The following is a 25599-nucleotide window of genomic DNA, read 5'->3' on the forward strand; positions in this document are numbered from 1 at the left end:
TGCTACCACATGATTCTTGCTGCTTTTTTGGCTGTCTGATGTAAGGGTTTACCTTATTTGATAAATAAATGAATAAATAAATAAGTAAATAAATACATAAATAAATATAACTTAAGACAGATACAGAGGGGGGTGCACTTGTGAAAAAATGTATGCAACTGGTAGAACTGTAAGTGGCATGAGGGGAGGTTCCATGTAATGGCGAAGGAGAGTCGCCCCCCCAGCTGAGCCAGGAGCTGAAATCGAAAACAATATTTCTTTATTGTTTTAGCTTTCAGCTGCTGGCTTAGCCAGCAGCATGCGAAGGGCGGGGCTGGGCGGGGCTGGGCCATGAGAGGGGGGAGAGAGAAGGAGAGAGTGCGCCTAAGTGCTCATGTATGTTTGGCCAGCCATGTTAGGCCAGCCAAACACACATGTACACTTCGGTTTCTCCGGCCCAGCTGTGTTGAACAGCCTGGCTGGAGAAACTGCGCAGACCCCAGGGCAGTGTCTGAACAGCAGTCCAAGCCCCTCAGGCCAATTCTGATGCTGCTTTCATGCTCGCTTGAGCATGAAAGCAGCTCCAGGATTGCTAGGGAGCCTGTGCTGTTGTCCCAGTTAATGCTCGGACACCAGAAGAAATGAAGCGAGGGGGGCAGGAGGCGGTGGCGACAGGAAGAGGTACGTTTTTTTTAATTAATTTTTTAAGCCTCCCCTCCCCTTGAGATTTGCGTCCACCACTGCTGAGTGGCATACTCTGCCAGTGGAAGGGGCATGTATTTTTTACCATTCTGTCAGTGCTAGAAGCAGACATAAATATTCTTCTTCTCCTTAAAAATTCAGGTTTTTAGACAAGTACAACTTGGCTAACAGCAGTGTCAAAGTGGAAAAAATATTTGCAGCGTTTCCGTTGTGAGAGGAATTTTGTATGATGTTCCCCCAGAGACAACTGAGCATAACAACGCTAAATGCCTGATATGGTGTGAGACTTTCCCACTCCCACATGTCCTATAATTGTACTGGCAGGGGCTGAATCCGTCACCCTGGGCTCAATGGTAACGGTTGGAGTCAGGCTGTTCTACACCCTTATGATCCCAATCACATTGGATGTTTTCCACAGGGTCATCTTTTCCCAGTGTCAAAGAAGTCCGTCAATATGTCACCTTATTCAAAATATGTCCGTGTTTGGGATTAGTGTGATTGATCATAGACAGTAGATAACAATGTTTACCTTTGATTTTATTCTGTCATTTGTGAAACCAGTTCTTTCCTCTTGCGAGATAAATGCAACCTTTAATATTTTACACAAATTAAGAGCAGTCTCTTGTTCACTGCTCAGGGCAGTGCATCTCTTGTTGGCTAAAAAGGCTAGCTATGCAAGATGGATTTTTGAAAGTATATTCAAAACATCAGTAGAAATTTGATAGAATATTAGTTTAAAAAATGTAATTCGTTTTTACAGATTGAATCGGTGCTCAAATCAGTCTTTACTCCGTCGCCTTTGAGAAAACACGAGCAGCAGTTGCTAATTTGTAAAGTTATCTGCCATACAGTTGTGGTACTGTCCTGACCTGCAGTAGCCGTTCCAAATTTATGGCTCTTAAAGCATGTTGTTCCACCGAAGCTGGCCGTGTTTCTTAAATGGCCTGCCAATTAGTTACGTTGCTGCAGTGATTCTGCTCCCAGCAATGTTTCTAAACACGTATAAATGTATTCCTCATTCCGTCTCTCATCCTGAAATCCTAACTGTTTGCAGAAGCAAAGATGAGTTTCAGCAGAATTGTTTCTAATGTGGTAAATAATGTTTCCAGGAGAGAAGGTTATGGAGGTTGCAGGAAATGACCCACCTGTTACGTGGGAACCACCTATGCTCCTTTTTACATCGTTTTCAAAATACTTTAATAATGAAGGGCCCTGGGGTAATTCGTGCTAGCGTGAGGTCTAGGCAGGGTATATGTAGGTCTAAGGGGAAGGAGCAGGCGTAAGCATAGGTATAAAGGAGTCAGGAGAGGCAGGCCCAGCCTCTTCCTACATCGATTGCCAGAATAGGACAGGTTGCAAGGGGTCTAGACAGTATTTTGGGGAGGCAGAGAGTCACATGTGGTCGTATCCACCCATGGGGTTTGGGGGCGGAGAAGGGAGCACAGGCTAAGGAAGACCGTGTGTGGGATTCTTCCAACAGGTTAAAGTTTCCATTTGAAGATGTTTGGTAGGGGAAGTGAAGGAGAGATTAGGGAATGGAAAAAGTTCAGTGTGTGAAATATGAAAGAATGAAGCAAGGTGTGGGACATTAGGGTGAATGTTTCGGGAGATGTGAGAAGTGTTTGGTGAAAGTGAAAATGATGTATTAAAGATGTTTGTTAAATGCTGTATTAAGTTTGATTAACTGTATTTGCAACTCTCTCCTATTAATGACCTTTTACTCTAAATGGTGGTATGCATGTGATTAATACACGAATGTAAAGCATGTTGAGTTAAGCAAACCTCAGTGAATCAACCAACTTATTTATTTTCTTGGGCGTCATGCAAGGCATCCAAAGTGGCCAATGTCCATTTCAAAGTGCTAGGGACAGACGAGAACAATATATTCTTTGAAGTTCGGATTCAAGTGAGTTTTAGGGGCAAGTAAAGGTAAAAGTTTCACCCATGAAGTCGTGTGATTTTTAAAACTACACACTTGTGAAGTTGGAGACTTCCATCATTGGCAATAATGAGTTGAGAAGCTGGGGTTTGGTTTTAGTACTCCCCTACTTTTCACCTGGAACCTGATGTGGTTTTGAACTGCAAGTGCCCTGGGCCCCTCCTAATCATGTACCCAAGGCCACATCTCTTTCCCCAAGATTGCACTATGTTTGGCACTTCAGCCACCTTTGTAAGTCCCTACCAAATGATACCCGTGGGGGGTACCAGAGGGCCCCCAGAGCTGCAGCATCACTTGTGTCACTCTGAGGGACCTCCACACCAGCCTCATGCAGACTGCCATTGCAAGGGCATGACCTGGTGTATTTAAAAGTTGCAAAAATGACATGGCACTCATCAAGAGTGCCTTGTCCACATGAGTGCCATGTCCACTAACACTGAAGGCACTATAGGTAAGTCACTCCTCTGGCACATGTTACAGCCTTAAGGCAGTGTGCACTATAATGCATGTGAGGGCATATGTTTGCATGAGCAAATATGTCCCTACTGTGTCTTTCCAAAACTTTAAGACATAGTAAGTGTACAGGGGAGCAATAGCAAATACATGTGCTGGACACCTGTCATTAAGAGTTTCCCAGCTACGTGATGGCTACTCTGAACCCTGGGTTGTATGGTATCAAACAACTCAGAATACTACATCCTCACTGGTACCAGTGTTGGATTTATTACACACTGTACACAGGGGCCATCTTAGAGGTGCCCTTGCAACACCTACACCACCTTGGCATGGTTGCTGGCTAGTTCAAACCAGCCTGTCACCACCAGACACGATTCTGGATCCCTAGGGTGAGAGCACCTGCTCTCTGAGACCAGAAGACAAAGCACTTCCTGGGGGGAGGTGTCACACCTCCTCCCCCAAGAATGTGCCCTGCCTGGCAGGAAGCTTCAGAGGCCATGCCACCTTTGAAACACCACTCCAGATATTTGCTGCTAGTACCAGATGGCCACACCCCACCCAAGACCTTACTTTTGGCAGTAGGAATGGCAGGAAAACTCACAAATGATAGAGGGAGTGACCACCCTCAGCCTGCACCACCCCTCAGGTGGGGAAGACAAGGTGACCACTCCATTTAATTTTCCTCCATCTTGGATGGCAGGAAAATAGCCAATCATGGTTAGGGATGTGACCCCTTCCCACAGGAAATGGTCACATAGTGGGTGTAGCCACCCAAAGGTAAGTGGCCCATTGGCCACTACCAGAAACTCCCTCTAACGCCCACTAAATACAGAATTTGGTGGGTATCCCTAAACCTGCTGATCCAGTTCTATAGACACAAGCAGACAAGTGACAAAGAAGACAGACAATCGAGATAAGAAGCCCTGCTGCAGGAAGAAAAAGGCGCCGAACCCTGCCTGCTGCACCCAGGACTCCACAATTATCAATGAAGGGTTGACTGGCAATGGACAGACTCTAAGGCCCATATTTATACTTTTTTAGCACCGTATTTGCGCCACTTTTTGACGCAAAAACGGCGCAAACTTACAAAATACCATTGTATTTTATAAGTTTGTGCCGTTTTTACGTTAAAAAGCGGCGCAAATGCGGCGCTAAAAAAGTATCAATATGGGCTTAAGAAACCCCAGAGGACCACCTAACTTCTAAAGATCGCCAATAACCTCCCTCTGAATGAAGGCATTTCTCCCTACAGTCCGCAGGCAAGAAACCAGTGAAGTCCAGTTCACTGGCCGCCTGCTGACCAATGAACCAGACACAGAAGACGTACTATAGCCCGGTGTCCTGGACCCTCAATGTTTGACACCCAGAAGAAGAGTCCACTCTGGACTCTCCTAGGACCAAAAGCAAGCACCAGTCAAGGGACTTAGGGACACTCAAGAACCACCCTCCAGAGTGGCCCTGCTGACCTGCAATCCACCATCAAAGTGACCTACATCTGGCTCCAAATGCTCATTGATGCACGACCCTTGGCTGACTTATCTGCTCCTCACCCGGCCCTCCATGGCCCCTGCATTGCAGAACCAGCTGTACTCTAGTGGTCCCTAACCCCTTGTGACCCCGACCCTTCCAGGGGACCCACCGAACTTACCTTTAAGTCCATCTGTGCAGTGTGTTTCCAAGCGATCCTCTTTTCTGTTGTGCACTATCTCCAAGAACTTCAGACGCTGCTCCTGCCCAAACCAGGAGCTGCCCTAACTTCTCCAGCTGGCCCACAGGATACCTTAAAGCACAACATAAAAAAGCAATAGGTGACACTTGTGAGAGCATTGCCTGATTTTATATTCAATTTTAAAGTTTTCTCCTATTGATTTCTATGGTGCGCAATTACGCACAAAAATACTTTAAGATTTCAATTACCTTGGTCTTAAAATTTTTATACAAATCTGAAGTATTTTTGTAAATTGGTCTCAAGGTATTCTTCAGAGTGTATGTCCACATTTATTGATAATATAAGTACAACAAATGCTTAGCACATCTCCAGGATTAGCCTAACTGCTCAACCGAGCTACCACAAAAATAGAGCATTAGGTGGTCTATTTTTGCCTCTGTACCAAGTTGGGATGTCTAGGACTCTGCACTCTTCACAATGTGCAGTGTTTTTGTACATTATACTGAGAGCCAGCCTCCTACAATGAGGAACCTGTAGCAACTGAAAGAGACACCTCCCATGAAATGACTGCACTTCCTACGATTTTGGCTTTTGTTGGAGACAGCTCGAAGATGCCATGCCCTCTTCACAGATGCAATTGATGTCCTATCTATTGAGAGAAGAATGGTACTTTGAGAGTGCTTGATTTAATCACCTACAGAGGGAGCTGTTTCTTCTGTGTGAAATGAATTTAGAGTGCAAACCCCAAGCTATGGGATTAGGCATGCCCTAGATAGCCACATTTCTCTGATGGCTCCGTCTTTCCCAGAAGTGGAAATTCTATTCTGTTAGAGACTTTACCACCAGTGTGCACTTGAACACTCTGTGAGCCAAACATAACAAAGGCTTTAATGGACTCACCAACGTTCCAGTTTATCCCCATGCTGCACAATGTATTTCATGTGATGATGAAAATGCATTAGGATGGAGTTTGATATTTTGGATCGACTGTGTGGTGTCTTTACCAACCAGCATACATGTATTCACATCGTGTTTCATAACTCTGCTCAAAATTTTTCTTAGGAGGCTGCTCTCCCCCACTGGCATCACCCACTTTCCTCAGGTGCACTGCCTATTCTCGTTCTGGCTCCTCCCAGTTCCAAAACTGTTTCCTCCTGCCGTCTGCGTGTACATTGCTCAAAATTGAAGTTTTGCAAATGAGCATGCAAGCAAAATCACCTTTTGTGAAAGAAAGAGTTGTGGTTGAGAGGAAGTTTTTCTTCCCAGAATTTGTTGAAAGAAACAAATGGGTAAAATACTGCATTTGAAAGCTGAATCCTGAAGTAAATTTGCTAAAAGTTCTAAAGCTCTGAAATGGTATTCTTATGGCCACACATGAAATATTCCAATAATTTCAGAGTTTTGTTTAAGGAGAAGGTAGAAGCGTGGGTATGTGAAGAGGTGCATTGCACATTAAACCCAAATGTGCATTATATGTCAAAACACATAAATGACCAAATAAATTGAGCAAATTAGTAATAAACTTGAAATAAACACTTGCCAATGTTGGGGGATTCAGTTAATGACTGGTTTACCCCTCCAGAGGAATATACTGTGGTTCGTTATTAAGTTATGGGCATTGAGGTGTTGAGCCCTGAATTACATTTTTAGTGTGTCATTCTGCATGAGAATGGTTCTTTTTAAAAATATAAAGTGAAATGTAAGGGAAGGCAGGAGATGATGTGGTAATTTTACTAATGGCTCACTTGACAAACAGAAAGAATTTAGGAGAGACTCAACACCTCAATTACTGCAGTTAATTAGGTAGCAAAACAAAGAGGTCTTGGATCCCACACTGAGTTTGTTTCTGTAGAAACTTTGTAAATATATATATATATATATGTATATATACATATAATGGTGGTCGCCACTAGGAATTTATAAGTTATACTTAGGTCTCCTTTTCCATAGAAAGAGCATTTTCTTGGTTTGCTAATAACTTTCCCAAAAAAAAGTTCATCCACAACAGCTTCTTCGAGGAATCATCCTAAGAGGTTGAAGTGGAGCATCCCCTTTGGGGAGGTTCTTCGAGCAACAAGGAATAACACTAGGAGGACTGAGTATGATTTGGCGACCAAAGATATTATAAAGCTGTCACATGGGTATCCACCAGGTATTTTACAAGCGTTAGAAAGTAGAGTGCAACAGATCGACAGAGAAGATCTTTTAATTGATCAGCAGCAGGGAGATAAGACACCAGAACTGAATCTGATAACTGACTTTTCAGAGCATTCACCAGAAATATATCAAATTCTTCGCAGAGACTGGCATATTCTGCAGACAGATAATATCATGGGTCCTGATTTAATATGTCACCCACCCACCAGTGAGATATATAGACAAAGTACTTCATTGAAAGACCTTTTATTACACAGTCATTTCAGTACTCAGAGTATGAAATGTAATAGAAATAGGCCAGTAGGTTTATTCCCATGCACTAAATGTAAAACTTGTAAACTTAGCTACAGCATTGGTGAATATCATAAACCAGGTCAGACAAAATAGGTTAAGATGGGAATTATGATGAATTGTAATTCTGATTATACAGTCTACTATCTGGTGTGCTCATGCAGCAAACAATATATTAGGAGCACTGTACATCCCACTGAGAAATGCATTTTATAACACATGCAAGACATAACAAACAAAGATCCTACTTACCCTGTTCCAAGACACTTTGAGTTGTTTCACAACAGTAATAGGGGCCTTCTCTGATATTTTTGCCTCGACCGACTACTCCCAAGGAAATGGGAGAGGATTGTGTTTTAAAATTAAGAAGGTTGGAGTCAAGGTATATAATTAACCTGCAAACCAAAATACAGAGGGATCTGAACAGGGGTGAAGAGCTAAAATCACATTTAGGGGAGTAGGGTAGGTAGCCAATCTGCCTGCATCTAACTAATAAATCCATCCTCAAATGTTCAAGTAGGGGCCATTTTCTAGAATTTTGGATCAGATGCATTCATTCTATGTTTTGTTTGTATTCCCCATTTCAATACCATGGTTCTTTAGTAGGCAAACATGATGGAGTCATATTACTATGTTGGTTAGGACTCCATATGTTTTAGAGATGGAATAACAGATATACTACTGCTTGAAGATGCTCAAGAAGATTATATTGTTTGTTGAATTGTGATTTACGAATGTTACAATTTTGATAAGTGATAGACTATGTTTGTATACACAAATAATGTAGGGAGGGTCTCTAGATCTGCCGTAGTGAAAGGCAAAATGAATGTACCCACTTGGGTCTTTTTGAGTTAAGTTATATTATTTTGTATTTCTTTATTTCTTTTTTATACTTATTTTTATTGTTATTTTTTTTCTTCCTTAGAAAGTCTGATGAGAGCAGTGGGATGCATTATGGAATTTGTAACCATTGAAGTCATGCTACATTTGCCCATTTGCCTCAAAACTTCAGATTTAGATAATTCACATTTTGTGTGATAAATCAGACATGATGACATGATATTAGTGGGAACACCAAGATGGTCACCATCTAATAGACCGGCACAATAGCGACAAATATTTCCCCTTTTTGGGTGTGATTAATTGAAGAATGCTAGTGATGCAATCATTTTGATTTTAGAGTTGACACAGAGGACCAGAGGTAGGGATTTTGATTCAACGTGCCTGGCTATAGGCAGGGCCTTGTGGTCAACCTCTGCCATGCATGGCCAAAGCTGTTTATATTTACATCTATGTGTGCTAAAAAACATATAAATTCACTCAAATAAACAAAGGTTGCAGGGACATTATAGTTAGGTTCTGAATTTCCTCACAGGAAACCATAGTAATTCATTAGTTATTGTTAACTCAAGTAACTATAACTCACACCCTAAGGTATCTATAACTTGCACCTGCGCCATGCACAGCAAATTACTCTACATATTACATCATTAATGACAACGTCTACGGCATCACTGATATTATTACTGCAACATTTGCAAAACAATTAGTAATGAGAAAACTGTGCATGGTGGGGACACGAGTTATAGTTACCTTAGGGCGCAAGTTATAGTTACTTGAGTTAACAATAATTATAACTGCTGAATTTCTATGGTTTTGTGCGAGGAAATTCAGGACCTAACTATAACGTGCCTGTAACCTTTGGTTTGTTTCAGTGCATATATATTTGAATGTAGGCAGAGGGGTTTATACATATCAGCAGAACTAAGAGATGGCATCATAGGACCACATTACACGTTACCTGTAGTTTCAAATAACATGTTTGTTTCGAAGTAGCTAGTGTAAAAAAGCACTTTTCTTCGATGTACAGTTAACAATGGACACTGATTGCAATTAGACTTTTTAAATTTACCTTTCATGAATAAATTATTTATAAAACAATGGATAATGGTGAGGGCCAGAAAATATACGTGATTCTGTGGCTGCAGCCTTACCAGGTATTTATGGATTTACTGTATTCCCCACATAATTAGCACAACTTGCTGATAGCACAATGAATGTTATTGGTAGCTAAAATGAATGAAAATCATACTGCCAGGAATATTCCCCATAATTTGGATATCGGCTAAATAATGTAGTCTACTATGCTACATAATCCTGGTAGTGCAGACAGTGATAAAGCTCTGTAGAGTGGCTTGGGGGCTTCACTTATAATGATGAAATCTGTATTTCACAGATTTCAAATATTTGCCTTTCATAGCATACCACTGCATTTTAAGCAATAAAAACACAATATTCATATATTATGCACACAGACACACACACACATATATATATATACTGCATGTGTGCATAGTGTCAATTTGATTTGTGTGATAGTTGTATTTATTAGAATACTCTGTACTAATACAAATTCATCCAATGATCAAACACAAATCATTGTCATTTGGTGTTAACTTGAAACAAGAAGAGCCCTAAACTGGCTGAATTGAGCAATGTGTCATGTGGAAATCTGGGATAAAATCAGGGCTTCTTACACCTGACTAAATTGTGTGATCCAGGGCAAATAGGTCTACTTCACTATTCATAATTTTCCGTGAGCAACCAATTTGGGAGCACACCGAGGGGTTTATACATCTCAGCAGAACTATTAGATGGCATAATAGGACCACATTAAACGTTACCTGTATTTTTAAATAACATGTTTATTTCAGGGCAACTAGTGTAAACAAGCATTTTCAATGCAACGGGTCTTGCATTTGCTCTAGTTAAAGCTATTAGCGTTGTAAAGCAAAAAAACGCAGCACAATCGCACTGTGTAAAATGCAGCGCGATCGCGCTACATGGAAAATAAACAGACAAAGTAGTCCAGACCCCAGGCTGAAAACATCGAGCCTCGTATGTTTCTAGTATTTTACCGGTGCTATGTGGATGGGCTAAACACCGGAAAAGGCATGATGTGTGCATGCCTTTCACAAATGAAAGCAAGCAGATTTTAAAAGGCAAGCCCACGAACCAATGTAAATGATTGACGTGACATGGGTGTTGTTTGAAGCCCAAAGAGAGATTACAGAATGGACGGTGCGATTTGCGCTCGCCCATAAAAAGCACCTTTCTTCGACGTACAGTTAACATTGGACACTGATTGCAATTAGACTTTTTAAGTTTAACTTTCATGAAAAAATAATTTATAAAAACAATTAATATTGGTGAGGGCCTGAAAATATATGTGATTCTGTGGCAGCAGCCTTTCTAGAAAATTATAGATTTACTGTATTCACCAGATAATTAGCACAATTTGCTGATATAACAAAAATTAAACAATAATAAACAATAAGCACCTGACCAAATTGTGTCATCCAAGTAAATAGCTCTACTTCACTATTCATCATTTTCCAAGACCTACCACTTTGGGAGCACATTTAAGTAATTCCATTGAACACATAGGCCCTCATTCTGACCTTGGCGGGCGGCGGAGGCCGCCCGCCAAAGTCCCGCCGTCAGGTTACCGTTCCGCGGTCGAAAGACCGCGGCGGTAATTCTGACTTTCCCGCTGGGCTGGCGGGCGGTCGCCTTCAGGCCGCCCGCCAGCCCAGCGGGAAAGAGGCTTCCACGATGAAGCCGGCTCGGAATCGAGCCGGCGGAGTGGAAGCTGTGCGACGGGTGCAGTTGCACCCGTCGCGTATTTCACTGTCTGCGCAGCAGACAGTGAAATACATTTAGGGGCCCTCTTACGGGGGCCCCTGCAATGCCCATGCCAGTGGCATGGGCACTGCAGGGGCCCCCAGGGGCCCCGCGACCCCCCCTACCGCCATCCAGATCCCGGCGGTCAGACCGCCGGGATCTGGATGGCGGTAGGGGGGGTCGGAATCCCCTCGGCGGCGCAGCAAGCTGCGCCGCCTTGGAGGATTCAATGGGGCGGCGGTACACTGGCGGGAGCCCGCCAGTGTTGCCGGTCCGACCGCGGCTTTACCGCCGCGGTCGGAATCCCCATTGGAGCACCGCCGGCCTGTCGGCGGTGCTCCCGCGGTCCTCCGCCCTGGCGGTCTTTGACCGCCAGGTTCAGAATGACCGCCATAATCTATTAAAAAACCTCCACTTGCATATAGTTATTATAAATTAATATTGTTTCCTATTTTATTACAACATAGGCAATATATAAAGAGAACATGACAATTTGGTTCATCTTTGGTAACTGTGGCAACATTACTTTAAATGGAGCAGGACTTCCTTCCAATGGGGACCTGGACCGTTGACACCCTCTTAGGCCACCCCACTAGACTAACGCTTTCTGGGTGTGGCAGGGCAGAGGCAGGTGGTGAGGAGGCTTTCTGACTCCAACGGTGTCGGAGTTGCTCCGATGATGCAGGCTGTGACTCATTGCGCCGTGTGGTTATTGACTCCAGGACAGGTGGCAGGCTAACATGGTTGATGCTGAGTGAGTGCCTGGCAGGGAACTCGCATAGACATGACTAGCACCTGGGCAGTTAAACTGTATCACACGGGTGCGTACCAGTCCAAACCATGAATGGGTAAAGCCAACCACACCGCATATACAGATGCCTGGGCAGATGTTGATAGTCCACCAGGCAAACGATGCAGCACACAAAATCTGAGACCTGACAGTTTTTCATTTGTATTGTGAACTGACCAATGGGTCCGGGTCCACGCGAGGGGCTAGCAGGTTAAATGCCATTCCCAGAAATGAGTGTAATTGGGGCCCACTCTCACCCATCTGATCAGATTAACCATTGCCTATGTTTCTTTCAAGACTTAGGGGCAATGCTTTAGCCAACCGCATATGGCATCAGCCAACAAACTGTAAGCTCTGTCATGCCTATTCCATTTTGAAGATTAACATGAAGAAAAACGTCCCCCAAAATCATGGCTTTTCTGTTCATCACTCATGAAAACCTGAAAATAAAGCCATATGTCTTTGTTGGTGGGCTGTTTGCTAAATTAGCAAAGTACCAGCTTTTAGTCGAGTCCAAATGAAAAGGTAATGTGAATCATCACTGTCAAGATTTAATTCTAATTTTGACGTGTTTTTAGTATCAAACACGCCTCTTTATTTGACTTTTAATCAGATTTTCAGCTATAACTAATACAATTGCATGAAAATAAACCAGAGTTCAGCTCCTCGAGGTAGTTAAAGTGCAGTGACCGTGAAGCATGTAGAGTTCACATTAATGTACAGTAGAGAGAATGTATTCTCTTTAATGTTTTATACACAAGCATTAAACAGTGTTCAGCTCTAAAAGCGGAATGTCTATTTTTAGCGACTTGTAAGTCAGGCATGAGTAGTTGAGCACCAGCTAACACAAACTACTTACTTCACCAGCCTCTGACTTCTGCAGTCTTTGAAGGAGCTTTATGTTCCTTACTTAAGCAGAAACTGACTTCGCTTACTGCTGAATCAGCCATGAGTAAATCAGGATGCTGGTTTTGGGACTGTAGGTACGTGAATAACTGAAACAAGATTGAAAGAAAAGTTGTTGGGTTTATTGTGTTGTCAGATGCAACACAATGTGAGCATTATTTGGTCTAAAATGTTGTAAGACTTTTAGGGAAAGAAATACGTGAACCAATTGCATCTAAGCTATTTAAGGTGATTATATGACCGTATGTGATACCTCTATGAATTAGCAGACTTTAATTTCAGAAGTTGGTAAAAAAAAAAAAATCTTTTTTTACTGAGACAGTCCAACACTCGAGTTACAAGGTCCAGTGTTTAGGATGTAGTGGCCGACAACTGCCAAGAGTTTCCACCTTGGATGAAGCACCTTTACAGTCAATTTTCAGTTATATTCAGTGCTCTTGGGAGTCATGGCACAGGCGACAACTTTTTAGTTATAGTATCATTTTTACTCAGCATTTTAAAAACAAGGCTGTGCTAAGAGTTAAAACAATAACACCAATGCCTAGAACGAAGCGCACATTGCACAAATGATGAAAGTTTTATTATCGGTGTGAAAAACAATTGCTGATGACACGCTTAGAATGTTGTCTCCGGTACTAGATGCCACATCTGCAGGTGAGCACAGATGAATAAAGCAGTAGTCTTGGGTTTACACATTATTTGCATTGATGCTCATTGTTCACTTTTGGCTTAAGGACCTGACCCTTCATTTTGATACTCAGAGTTCAAAATGCATTAGGCAGATACCTGTAAAACAATGTAGTGCTCATGATTTAGATATAACGATGGTCTGCTTTTCACTCATGTTTTCAAGTATAGTACAGTTTTCTTTAGACATAGGACTCTTCTCTGGGTAAAATTCACATGCAAGAATGCTCATGACATTCATAATTGGAAGTCATTAAGATCATTCTTGTTGCATGATGGACAGCGTTCAGTATTGCAAGGGTAATTTATTTGAAGGTCAACCAACGAGGATGCAGGCATAGTTAACTTTTAATATGATTAGAGCTCGAAAAGTGAGGGAATGATTCTGACAAGATGGGTCATACCAGGTAAAGTCGTCACTAAAAGTATGAAGATATGACATGTGCCTCTGAATGGGCTGACAAGTGTCCCAAATAGCTGAGGAGCAGGAGCATCTTTATTTATCCATCTTAGGCAGTGGTAAGTTGGAAGTTTGTGAATGGAACTTTAAAGCAATGCATTGACTTTGGCTGTGAATTTAACAGAATTTGTGTTGAAATATCGAAAGTAAACAGTAGAATAAAACTCAATAACTTACACAATGCAACGTAACAACATAGTATCTATCAGGACACAACAAAGCAGTCAAAACAGAATGCAACTACACAATTATGCAACTATGCAAAATCACATCCATTAAGACACCAAAAAACATAACAGCACAAAACAAAAAAACAAAAGAAAAACGTCCCAACAGAAAGAAGCTCCACAAACAGAAATCTACTGTCATAATACAGTGGAAAAAGGTGTAAGCACTGCCATAACATCCTACCCAGGACATGAAATCAATCAAAAATATGTGTGATCTGGGCCCAGATGTTTAACATACTACAGCATTCCTATGGGGTTTTGAGTTGAATATGATGGTTTAGATGCCATATATTATTGAAAACAAAGACTACTTATGGTTGTGATTAGGGTTGGAGAGTTTTCAGAGTGTAAGAAAACAACATCTTTGAAGTGTTTTGCATCTGCAGTGCTATTTCTTTGCTTCACATAAATATTATGAATGTATCACACTCCAAAGAATACCTTCATAATCAATGCCTTAAGAATTATGGTTTGCTTACAATGCTAAGAAACATTAAGCACTGCATATTAGATTTATTTCCACAATATATTAAGGAGAATGCTTGACTGAACAAAGTTTCCTAGACAATTGTCTGAAACTGATGCTGATTTTGTATAGGAATCTACTTTGGCAAACATAAAGGAATTATCTTGAATCTTTCCACACAGATATCTGGGGCTCTTATAGACAGCTGGCAAGAGTACTAATGCAAGTTTTAAAAAGTCAGAGTCATATCACTTTTTACACGCTTTGGATCATTAGGGAACAAATAAAGGTTGTGCGTGTGAATCGAGAATCGTTTCTTAAATGCAATATATACTTTTGACACATTTTAAAACTATTTGTAAATTCATTAGAATGCTAGAGCCATGTCTTTTTACCATATTGCAATTCTATAATAGTAACACTTTGTAAAGATGTTTTTTAAATCGTCGCGACAATTTTAAGTCGCAGATAAGCCATTTTATTTTGGTGTTTCATACTATAAAATGGGCTCATGACTTCATCCCGCACTGATATGGGAGAGACTGGTGTGAAAGACCATAATTATTTACTGTGTATGTTCAGAAGTTAAGCACAGTTGCAGAAATATTGAGAGATAAAGTATGTGGTGCTTCGGTTATAATACATTGTGTAGTAGTAATCACATCCTTTTGCAGTATTTGGTACATTCTGTTCACTGCAATTTTTGGGTGAGGATTTTTATACCTTGTACTTCCTTAACTATTTGTAGTCAGTAACACAAGAGTCTGCACAATCACTCAAGCATTTGCACCATACTGCAAATGCATGCATGGTGACAATGTGCTTGTACATTTTCACACACTTGAATCTAGTCACAATACTGTGCTTTTAGCAAATTGGTATTCCGAATTTAACAAATGTTTCTACAGCAATCAACTTTGGAGTACTACTTTATCAGCTTAAAATACACGAGAGGCTCCAATCCCTGTATAAAAAGCTGTCCCTAATTTCATTATTGTAGACTTGTGATGTCCAGTGCTTAATTTGAGCTGGTGTTTGCCGGTGGGGGCCACTGTCACTACTTTTTGCAGACCAGCACTTATTTTTCTTCATCAGACATTTCCCAGAGCAAGAGTGGGAAAACACCCACATGGGAAATGAGGAAGAGAAAGAAAGAAACCCCATTACCAAGGGAGAAGCAGTAACCTGCAAGAGAGAGATAAAGGGGCCGGAGTGTCTAGCAGTGGAATAAAGGTGCATGAGGTATATTCAGGAATATGCAGCCTTGGTATTCAGCATGTTGACTTTTAATAGAGCTGGCCCTGGACCTCTGAGCAGCTCTTTGGGCACCAACTCTCATTATTTTGCAAATTAACGCTTGTGATGTCCCTAGTCACCTGCAATAAACAAATGCCATAGCAGCTCCACTGTAATATCAACTTACAGTTGAGTTCTGACATCACAATGCTTGCTGCCAGACCCAACAGCCTAGGGGAACGGCAGATCATGCAGGCATAATCAAAGCTGCACCTTAAAAAGCTTCTTCTGCTCTGTTTTTCTAAATGAATAGTGGTAAGTAGAAAGGAGAAATGTATGGCAACATGTAATTCTTTCCACACTTTAGATACTTATAAGAAAAATAGAATCTCTCAACATGTTCCTATGCATTCTGAGGTGCAGCATTTAAAAAAAAAAACTCTACTGTGTCCTAAACTGATACCAAAATCTTTTTGCAACAAATATCTAACTGCTTTCTTTTGTTTTTACTTTTGCACTAAAGATTTATTTAGTCTTCGTTTTTACAAACATCTATCTCTTTCATATGAAAAAGTACTACAATAAGGTTAGAAGTGGTTTGTGGGAAGGGTTATAGTGTGACCATGTATTATAAGGAATAAAAAGTCCTCTGCCTACATTATAAAGATATTGCAAGTTACCTCAGAGTTCTATAACCTTATAAAGGAAAACAGCATTCTGTCTCATGCCTCTATATGTTTACAGAGCTCTTCTGTGAGGTGCACTATCATCTTCACGTACAGTAGAGGGTACTTCATCTCATATTTAACAAAGCACCGTGGAGCAAATCCATTCACAGTGTCCATCCTGTACTGAAAGATATTTGTGCATCACTTTAGGAAATTTGCCTTGATTGCTCTGGCAGAGTGAGGCCATATTCTAGGTAAAAGCTGTGGCTATGCTCCCACAGGACCCAAACAATAGACTCCGCTCAGTTAATTTGATTCTAGCAAGTGCTATGTTGGTGTTCTTTGCGTGGTTTGGTCTGAGCAGCAAGCAAAAGCTACAGGGTGAGCACATTTACGTGTTATCCTTATAAACCAAACAATGCAGCAATACAGCAAGACATGTAAAGAATGCTCAAATCAAGTTTACGTAAAAAAATAAAATATAATAAAACTAAATGAAGAATACGAGTCGAGGCTGAACAATTAAGGCAAAAACGAACTCCACAGAAAAATATGAAGAAACCAATATTGTAAGGCTTGATGGCTGCGTACAGAACCTCAGATATAAAATGGTTCTTCAGTAATTTTTCGAGATGATTCCAAAGTTTCTGGCACAGTGCCATTTAGGAAGCTACATAATTATGCAGGTTCAGGTGGTCTCAGGTAAATGTTCTAACTCACTGGAAGGCACTCAACCCCTTTATATCATAAGGAATAAAAAAGCTCTGTAGGCTCTTTCTCAGACCCCAGAATACCATCACTAAGATATCGCTAGTTCAATTTGAAAGGGGGTTCTTTTTAAATAATTTAAAAGTAATTAGTATACTCAATTAACACAGCTCTTAATAACAATGCAATAAGCCACCCTTGGCTGGAGCTCTGCCCTCTCTACCAATCAACAAACACATTTAATATTATTTATTAAAAACATACGTACTGCTTGGGTACAACAACTGTTTATGCTTAGGCACCCAGTTCTATACACAGCACCCACTTACGTGGGTAAAAATAAAAAGAAGTTTACACTGACCATCAAAACACTGCGATGTCTCGTAATCTAAAAGGCAAAATCATCTGAGGGTGTCGGTAACTGCTGTTTGCAGTTTTGACCCCAGATAACATGTCTAAACTGATCATGAGCTTCCAGATGGTAATGACATCTCAAACTATTTTCTGGTCAAGTGACCAGAAAAGATATGAACTGTAATGGAGGCAGAAAACAAGGAAATAAAGTATTTTGCAAATAAGTGAATGATAGAAAAAATATTTTCTTATATTCTTTTGAGATATGACTGCTTTACTGTATTTCAAGTTGCGTGCTACTTCCCTAGTGATAATGAAGATAACGAATATGTTAATATGAAGAAGAAAGGAGACTGGAGGATGCCCTTTTAGCGTTCACCATTGTGGGACTAGTAACTCTGCATCTGCAGTGAAACAAAGTATTTTCTTTAAAATGAGCGAACAATTCCTTCCACCATATCTGTGATAAATTAAAAAGTATAGGGCCTTGCTCATTGTTTTGCCATCAAAACAATTGGGAAATTACTACCCGAGTGTTAGCCTCATCTGTTCACTGCCTGAGTACAACAAACGGGTGTAAGTTGCAAACAGTGAAGAAGGCGAATGAAGCCTCCGTCTGAAAGTAGACTTCAGAACCACCAGGGAGGATGTTCCTGCCCCATATCATTGAGTGGGAATGACCCCCTGCAGTGCTCCCAATTCTTAGTTTAAACTTCTGTGGAGATTGCTGTCAGCAGGGTGCTACCGTAATAATGGGCTTTGAAATTCCACAGGATAACACGGACACTTAATAATTTCTCTTTACTCCTCCGGCCACTGGTATCATCTACAAAACATGTGCTGTCCTCTACAGTGCAGTCACCTCACCTCTGGCTTTGTCCTATTCAAGGTCTACCAATCTCCATCAGTTTTCCATTTCCCGAGTAGCTGTGTGACCTCTAAGGTACCATGTGACCAGCGTCACCACCTCGCAAAGCTTCTCACTGTTTATTTACTAGTCGTTACCCAATTCAGTCCCCCATGTGATCTTAGTCTAATCATTCCACCACCTAGCTACTCTTGCTCACCCTCATATCTTTCCTTTCACTTTGTTCTTATACCCCTGACATTTACTGGAGTGCATGCGCTTACCATCAACTATATGTAAAACCATTACAAAGTACCTGAAAAAACAATTATATTCCATAGACCGTGTTCTTCGGAACATTTAAGTTGCATTCATTTAAGCTAAAAGCCTCATCATTTTGCAGAAATCTTCACATTTTTATGGGTGAAATTTTTGGCAGATGTCACAAATAGTTAATGATGCACTAAATAATCTGGCTTTGGATTTTAAAATATAAGTGGGCCTGCTAATTTGATAAGGAGAATTACAGTAAATAAATTGCATGCAATTTTCTATTCTGATATGTTAGTAAACTAGTTACCCAAAAATGAGGAAGCCAATATGCACTGACTTTCCTCTCCAGGGCAGTATAGTTCCTTTCTCACTCAGCAGGTAAATCATTTCTCTGTGTATCTTTGAAAATGAATTGTGGTGAGGTGTATTTCTTCACACATCTCCAATAAGTAGCTCCATACTGTTCCTAAAAACTGTACTTTGAGGGCAGAGGGTACACAAAGGTTGCTATTTATGTGGTTTCCATTGTAATCATAACAATTAGATTCACCTTGATGTGTATCTAGTGATAGGGCTTCATGTCGAGGTGGCTGATAAAAAGATGTCTGAAGAAAATTGGCAGAAGTCCTTCCTCACAAACTCTCGGCTTATTTACACCTTATTTACTTCATTGAGAGGTGATGAACAACGTTGTTTTCGATGGTATTGCCTCTTCCCAACTCCACCCTCAGAAATACCTTACACTGAAGCACCTGATGCAGAGCTGCCACCTCCTTGATGTCTGGTGTCTTGCTGTTTAGAGTCGTGCCTAGGGTGTATTCAGGGCCGGACTGGCCGTAGCAGGCATTACGCGTTTTCCTTGGAGGCTTGATGGTTGGGGACCGGTTTTGCAGTTATGGGGGCCGGTTTTGTTGCTGGGGGACAATTTCGCAGCGGTGCTGCAATATCGACCCCGAGTAACAAAAGCAGCGGTGCTTCACACTTGCACCCCACTACTCCCCATGGCGGCTGGTCCTAGTCCAGCCCATGGCGTGTTCTTCCTTGCCTGGGATTGTCAGCCACAACATTACTGCCCCTGGCAGGGAAACGCAACCAGTGATATAACCACCACCCCACCCAAACCCTGTGGCTGGAGACAACTCCCTCCGTATCAAGGACATTGATTTTACATGTTTCAAAGACAATTTCCCTTTCGAGAAATGTTTCTGAAAAATGTAAGAATTAACAGCCAGGACATCAGACAGCAATTTCAATGAAAATTTAAGCCAAAAGTGCTCCTGCTGTGTCAGCTGGAGCACGTTTGCCAAAATCTCTTCATTGAGGAAGCTTAAATATGACTGAGTTGTCACGGGGATGGCAGAACTGGTGCCTTGGCTAACTAGTGACCTGTAAGTCAGCCCTATAATTATTAAGAGCTTTACTCGAATGTGAAAAAGTGCACTGGAACGAGAATTCGATTAACTTTGTTAGATTAACATAGAAGCTACCAACTTTCTATTTCTTATGGGGTCTGACTCCGAAATGCATACTTGTACACCATCTTTTTGTGATAGATTCAGTTGAACAGTTCAGTGTGGGTATTTTAATAATGAATACCACGGACATTTCTCAGAGGTTATAGAGTAAACTTTCAGCCTGAGTTTCTCTGTCAAAGCACTCTTCATAACATGTGGCTCTGTTTTATTTCTCTCTCCTGCAGGGCAACTTCATCTGGGCAACAATGTTTGGGCAGAACGTCAGACTGCAACCAGCGCCCCTGCAAAGTCTTTCTGAGCTTGAGCGAGCACGACTGCAGGAAGTTGCATACTACCGGCTGCAGGGGAAGAACCTAAACTGTGATATTAGCATCCCCAAAGGTAAGAAGCAGTGGATGTGGATACCAAGTCCCAGACCTAGATGCTTCCTAGTGCACTATGACATGAGGTGAGCTTAGACTAGGCTGGCATGTAGTGTTGCTCTGCCTCCATATGGGACGTTTATTACAAATATGTAGAAAGTATTCAGGCCTGAAGCAGGCCTCACCTCTTGTGGTTTGCTCGCTAATACCTTTCCATGATAGAAGCGAACCTTAATTGCTTTCCACCGAGTAGACCATCATCTCTCATTTCCATACTATTTTGATGATTTCTATTTCACACTAAAAAGAACAAGTCAAATGCTGTCGGTATTACTTCGCAGGAAGTTAATATGTGACATGGCATGAGTATTAATGCAAAGCATGGACCTGTCCACCAATATCTCAAAAACAAATTATTAAGTTTTTACCTTACTTTTTACATTTCAATACAGTGAAGTTGAAATCCATGTTATGGTGGGAAAAATGATACCCCCCTCCAGTTATCTATGGCTTCTATTGAGTAGCAGCTATTTTGGCTATCTTAGCCACATCATTTTTCTTTAACCTGGACCCGGTCTTTTTAAGATAAAAAAATAAGCGAAGTACTAAGATAAAATAGTTGCCAATGTACTGCGAAAGGATTAGCTATTTAGGCTCTGCTGAATTGCAATAATGATTCAATCGTTAATGCCCAAGCTGTACTTTGAAAAAGCTATGTAGTTAGGACTTTCCAATCCCGCTCATGTATCTTGAAGGCAATTATTGGTTCTGTGGCATGACTTATCTTGGGGACCCGAAAGTTTGAATACTTCGCCTCTTTTGTGTAAAAGAGTGAGTCAATAAAAACGCTGTTCATGTAGTGTGACCTCCTTACTTGGTGTTGGAAGTAAATATGTCTTTGGTATTAAAGAAATGCACATTATTTGCTCATGTAATTTTCAAGATATTAAATAGCTAGCTACCACTTGAAGGGGAACATTTTAAAGTACTGTCATTTAAATGTTGGAATAACGTATCTGTTCCTTAAGTACTATCACTTCACTTCTGTGAACTCATATTCAGACTGCATGTTTTATGATGTTATGTTTTTTTATGGTTTTAAAGTGTATGCTTAGTTGGCTCACACTTATTGAGAAATGTGTTTTATTGAATGTTCTAACAACAACAATGGTACAGTAAATAATTGTATAGAATACATAAATATATATTTTTTGTATATATTAACAGTATATTGGTTTCTAAAGTGCTCTGATATTTTACGGTGATGGGTTCAAGAAAACGTTATTAAATACATATTACTCAGTTTCTAATCTGATGCCCATTATGGATTCAGCATCTGGTACTTAAATGGGGATTTTTGTTTCTTGATGATTCAACCTAAGGCTTTAATTTGTTTGTGTAATGATGTTCTGTTGCTCACCACTTTGAAATGATTTAGATACATCTCTATGTAAGATTGTGTCAGAACTCCACTCAGAGAGTGACAAGTGAGTACCACACACGTTGCACTGCAGGGGCTACAGCTGGGTGTCGGTGTTGGAGCACCTTCGATGCAACAGTAAGTTTCCATTTGGTCTTCCCCTTACGCATGGGGAATTGTTGGAAGTTCCTGGTTACCATTCGGGGCTTGGACCTGCATGCATCACCATGATGGTTTCTCAACACAAAAATTGCATCTTCCAGGCTGCGCTCCTTACCTTCTGTGACCCCTGCAGGCTAATGGGGTCACCGCACCTGTTTTTCACTTGGGTGATAGCCGATCAGCACAGCAGCAGGTTCCTCTTCACAGTGACCCCCTCTGACGTACGGAGTCACCAACTCATACCATACACAGGCAGTGGACTGATTGACATGGCAGTCTTCACAGGGTCACCTCTGGCAAACAGGGTTGCCGACTCACATGTCACACAGGTGATGGCCCAATCAGCATGGCAATCTTCTCGATGGACCCCTCTGCCTTACGCAACCACTGACTCAAACCTCCGAATTGGCTCCAACCCGAATGGTGCAGCAAAGTTCAGAGCTCACTTCATGGCAGTCCTACTATGGCATAAAGGGGGTCACTGGCTTAAATCTGCACATGAGCAACACCCCAATAGGTGCAACAGCTATTGTCCTCACACCTTAAAAAAGCGATCCACTCACCAGGATCCCCACTGGACCTCGCTCCTTCCAGGTCTCCTCTTCCTTGCAGGATTTGGCAAGCAGGTAGAAGCTGGTGCTACATGCTGCAGGGGCAGGTAGTCCTGCTTGTATCTGGGTGATGTCCCCTCACCCTGTTGGGAGAATGGCAGAACGCAGCCCCCAGCTCTACTCAAAGGCAAAAGTCTTAAAGTGCTTCTCCTTCTCACACAGCCCATCTGGCTGCTAGACAGTTGACACTTTTGGATGTATCAAACTCCCCTTCTTAAAGTTTATTTCCAGGCACTAAATGTGAATTAGGGTCTGCGTCTTTAAAGTTTTATTGGGACTCTGCTTCCTTTTGAAATGCCCTCTCCTCTGCCCTGTTCTTCCTCCAGAAAGCAGTTTGTCACAGCAGGAGTGACTACAAATCTTATAGTCCCACACATAGGGGATGGGAAGGACTAGAGATTCACACCTGGAATTCAACCACAGTGATATGTGTATAAAAAGGTTACCACATAATCTTTATGGTTCTCTTATCAGCCCTATTTCCTTCATGTTATGTGCCTAGGCAACCTTCCAGTGACCGCTCTCTGAATCAAAGAGCATCCTTTGAAGTGTGCTGGGGAGCCTGGCTTTCCTTCCTCCAAAGCGTGTCTCACCCAGCTCACAGGAAAGCAGCAAACCACAAAACTGTCTTTGGGGATTCCCCTACATCCTCATGCTCATTCAGTCAGCCTTGGGTCTCCAAAATGAGTCCAGAACCTACCATGCTGTGTACCACTCACAGGCACACCTACACCCAGCATGTGCATTCAATATACATGCAAAGTGCAGCATTACATACTAAACTAATGTATGCGAAGTGCGAGTTAAGCACACAACAGCGGAAGTTTACATGAGTGAGCCTGAAGGCCTCACTGCAGTGACACAGATAAGAAGGCCTGTTCACGTCTACTGATCACTACACAATATGCTGCTCATGCTACGTAACTCTTGGCAAAGGTAGTAGCCTTTCACCACTACGAGGGCAGTGTTTTGGGCACCCCTCCCTCTGGGTCGAACAAAACCGCAATCCCTGAGACAGGCCTATGTAATGGCGCACCGGCCTGGTCCGTGTTCACACATGACAATAAAAATCAGCGCCAGGAATACAGACAACGTTGCAGCTTGGGCACTCAGGGCAGGGGTACATGCCCATCACCATGCAAGGGACTTTTCTGTCCAAACAATTATTTTTATAGTTCTTGGAGCATACCTTTCCAAAGTATATATATTTAGTTGGTTTTAATATAATTGAAAGCAGTCAATGAGTCAAGGCTCATGGAGACAATCTCCTGTGTTTGGTAAAGGTGATCTTTTCAATGCAGGGTGTGACACAAACTTTGGAATGAGAATGAGTTCAGCTTATTTGCTTTTGCACCTGAATCTGTGGTACAGTGCAGGGGAAAATGCCTATTCTGACTTGTATGGGGAAACTGCTGATTGTAGGTCAGGAAATGCCCCATTAGAATCATTCAGGCCTGATCTGTTTTATTGAAGAAGGTGCGCCTTCCATAATTCCTTTGGTAGTTAATGCTGTGAGGCAAACTTTAAGTGTAAACATCAGGAGAAATCTGCTCCAGCTCTTACAGAATATGCTTTTTGATGTTTTTATAATTTCTCCTGTATGTTGTCTAATGTTGGTTGATCATGACGTTACTCTTTATTCAAGATGAGCCTAAAGCTCTCAATATTTCCCTAAATATGGATCCAGCCAGTACTTCACACTTCCAACCCCTGAGCTGATCAGCTGTCCTTGCGTGAGTGGTGATATAGCACTAGCCTAGCAGCAGATTGCCTAGTTCTATGGCCTATCAAAAATAGCAATTACTGTACTATTTCAGATGCAGATATTGACGGTTCTTTCTTCAGGATTGCATCCTTTGAGTGCATGCTATCTCTAAAGTCTATCTGTTCCTAAAACCCTGCATGACCTCCACCTAAAACATTCAATTGTTGCCTCTCCGTTTATCTTCTAACGATCCTTTCCTTTCTTTCTGTCCAAAACTGCTTTAACCAAAGGCCTGTCTTAGCAGCTGAACGCAGTTTACAACACATCCATTCTTTGAAAACAATGTTATCTGATAAAATCACAGCCTGACAGTGGACATCAAAAATTTGTGGGGATGTGTTGCAAAATCGGCAGATAGTAGAAATAGTTTAAAAAAATCATAGCCTATTGCCTAAAATAGTAGGCTTGGCAAGTATGATTTCTGATCTGGGATATATCACTTTAGTTAGAAAATACACATACGTTTTATGCACGGAACTGGACCCAGAGAATATCACTGGTGTGTCATATAAATTGCAAATTGTTTGGAAGTATGGGCAATCGCGGTCTTAAGAGAAATTATGCATGCTTTCACTTCACCCTTTTATACAGGTAGGAACTGGATGAATACCAATACTTGCGAGTTGAAGCCATACATGCTAATATTTTAGAACAGAGAAGTGGCAGATTTTGACAACAATCGCGTAAAAAGTGTACCTCTCATTGACATATATGAAAGCAGAGGCAAAATTATGAATACATTTTGGCTTCAGAATATGGGGTTCTTCAGGCTGAATCTGGTCTGTTGGCATGCATGTAGAGTAACCAGGTGTATGCTCTCAATCGTGGAACGGAAATGTAGATTGTGCTACTCTGTTGCGGATGTTTTCTTGACGAAGGATACATTTCATTATCTGAACTTTATGAAATTCAGTCAGTAAATCAGCCAAGAGTAGTCTCTGGTTTGACAAGCTATGCATGAAAAGAATCTCATTAAAAAAAGATATATTTTTAAAAAAGCTGGAATTAGTAGGATTAATGTGTTTTAGATTATTTTATGTTGGAATCGGGAATTATTTGTGCTGTGAAGTAAAATTTACAACAACAGACCAAACCAATAATGCTTTGATATAATTATGTGCTGTGCTTAAAGCGTGCCTCTTGTTAGTTGGCATCAGGATTCATTTTTACGGGCTAGCGCAAAGCGCTTCGTTACGTGTTGTTATCTCTCTTTGGGCTTCAAACCACACCCATGTCACGTCAATATCTTTCATTGGTTCATGGGCTTGCCTTTTAAAATCTGCTTGTTTTCATCAGTGGAAG

At 41.4% G+C, this 25599-nt stretch overlaps 1 protein-coding gene across 1 annotated transcript in view; it reads left to right on the top strand.

The window, feature by feature from the left end:
• Positions 1 to 25599, top strand: part of LOC138259982 (rho GTPase-activating protein 6-like) — a 560497-nt gene that overhangs the window by 123550 nt on the left and 411348 nt on the right. Inside the window, exon 2 of the mRNA XM_069208018.1 lies at positions 20202 to 20358. Within this exon, the coding sequence (XP_069064119.1) occupies positions 20202 to 20358 (157 nt within the window). The remainder of the gene's footprint in view (positions 1 to 20201; positions 20359 to 25599) is intronic.

The sequence above is a fragment of the Pleurodeles waltl genome, chromosome 2_1, assembly GCF_031143425.1.
Source record: "Pleurodeles waltl isolate 20211129_DDA chromosome 2_1, aPleWal1.hap1.20221129, whole genome shotgun sequence".
NCBI classification, from domain to species: domain Eukaryota; kingdom Metazoa; phylum Chordata; class Amphibia; order Caudata; family Salamandridae; genus Pleurodeles; species Pleurodeles waltl.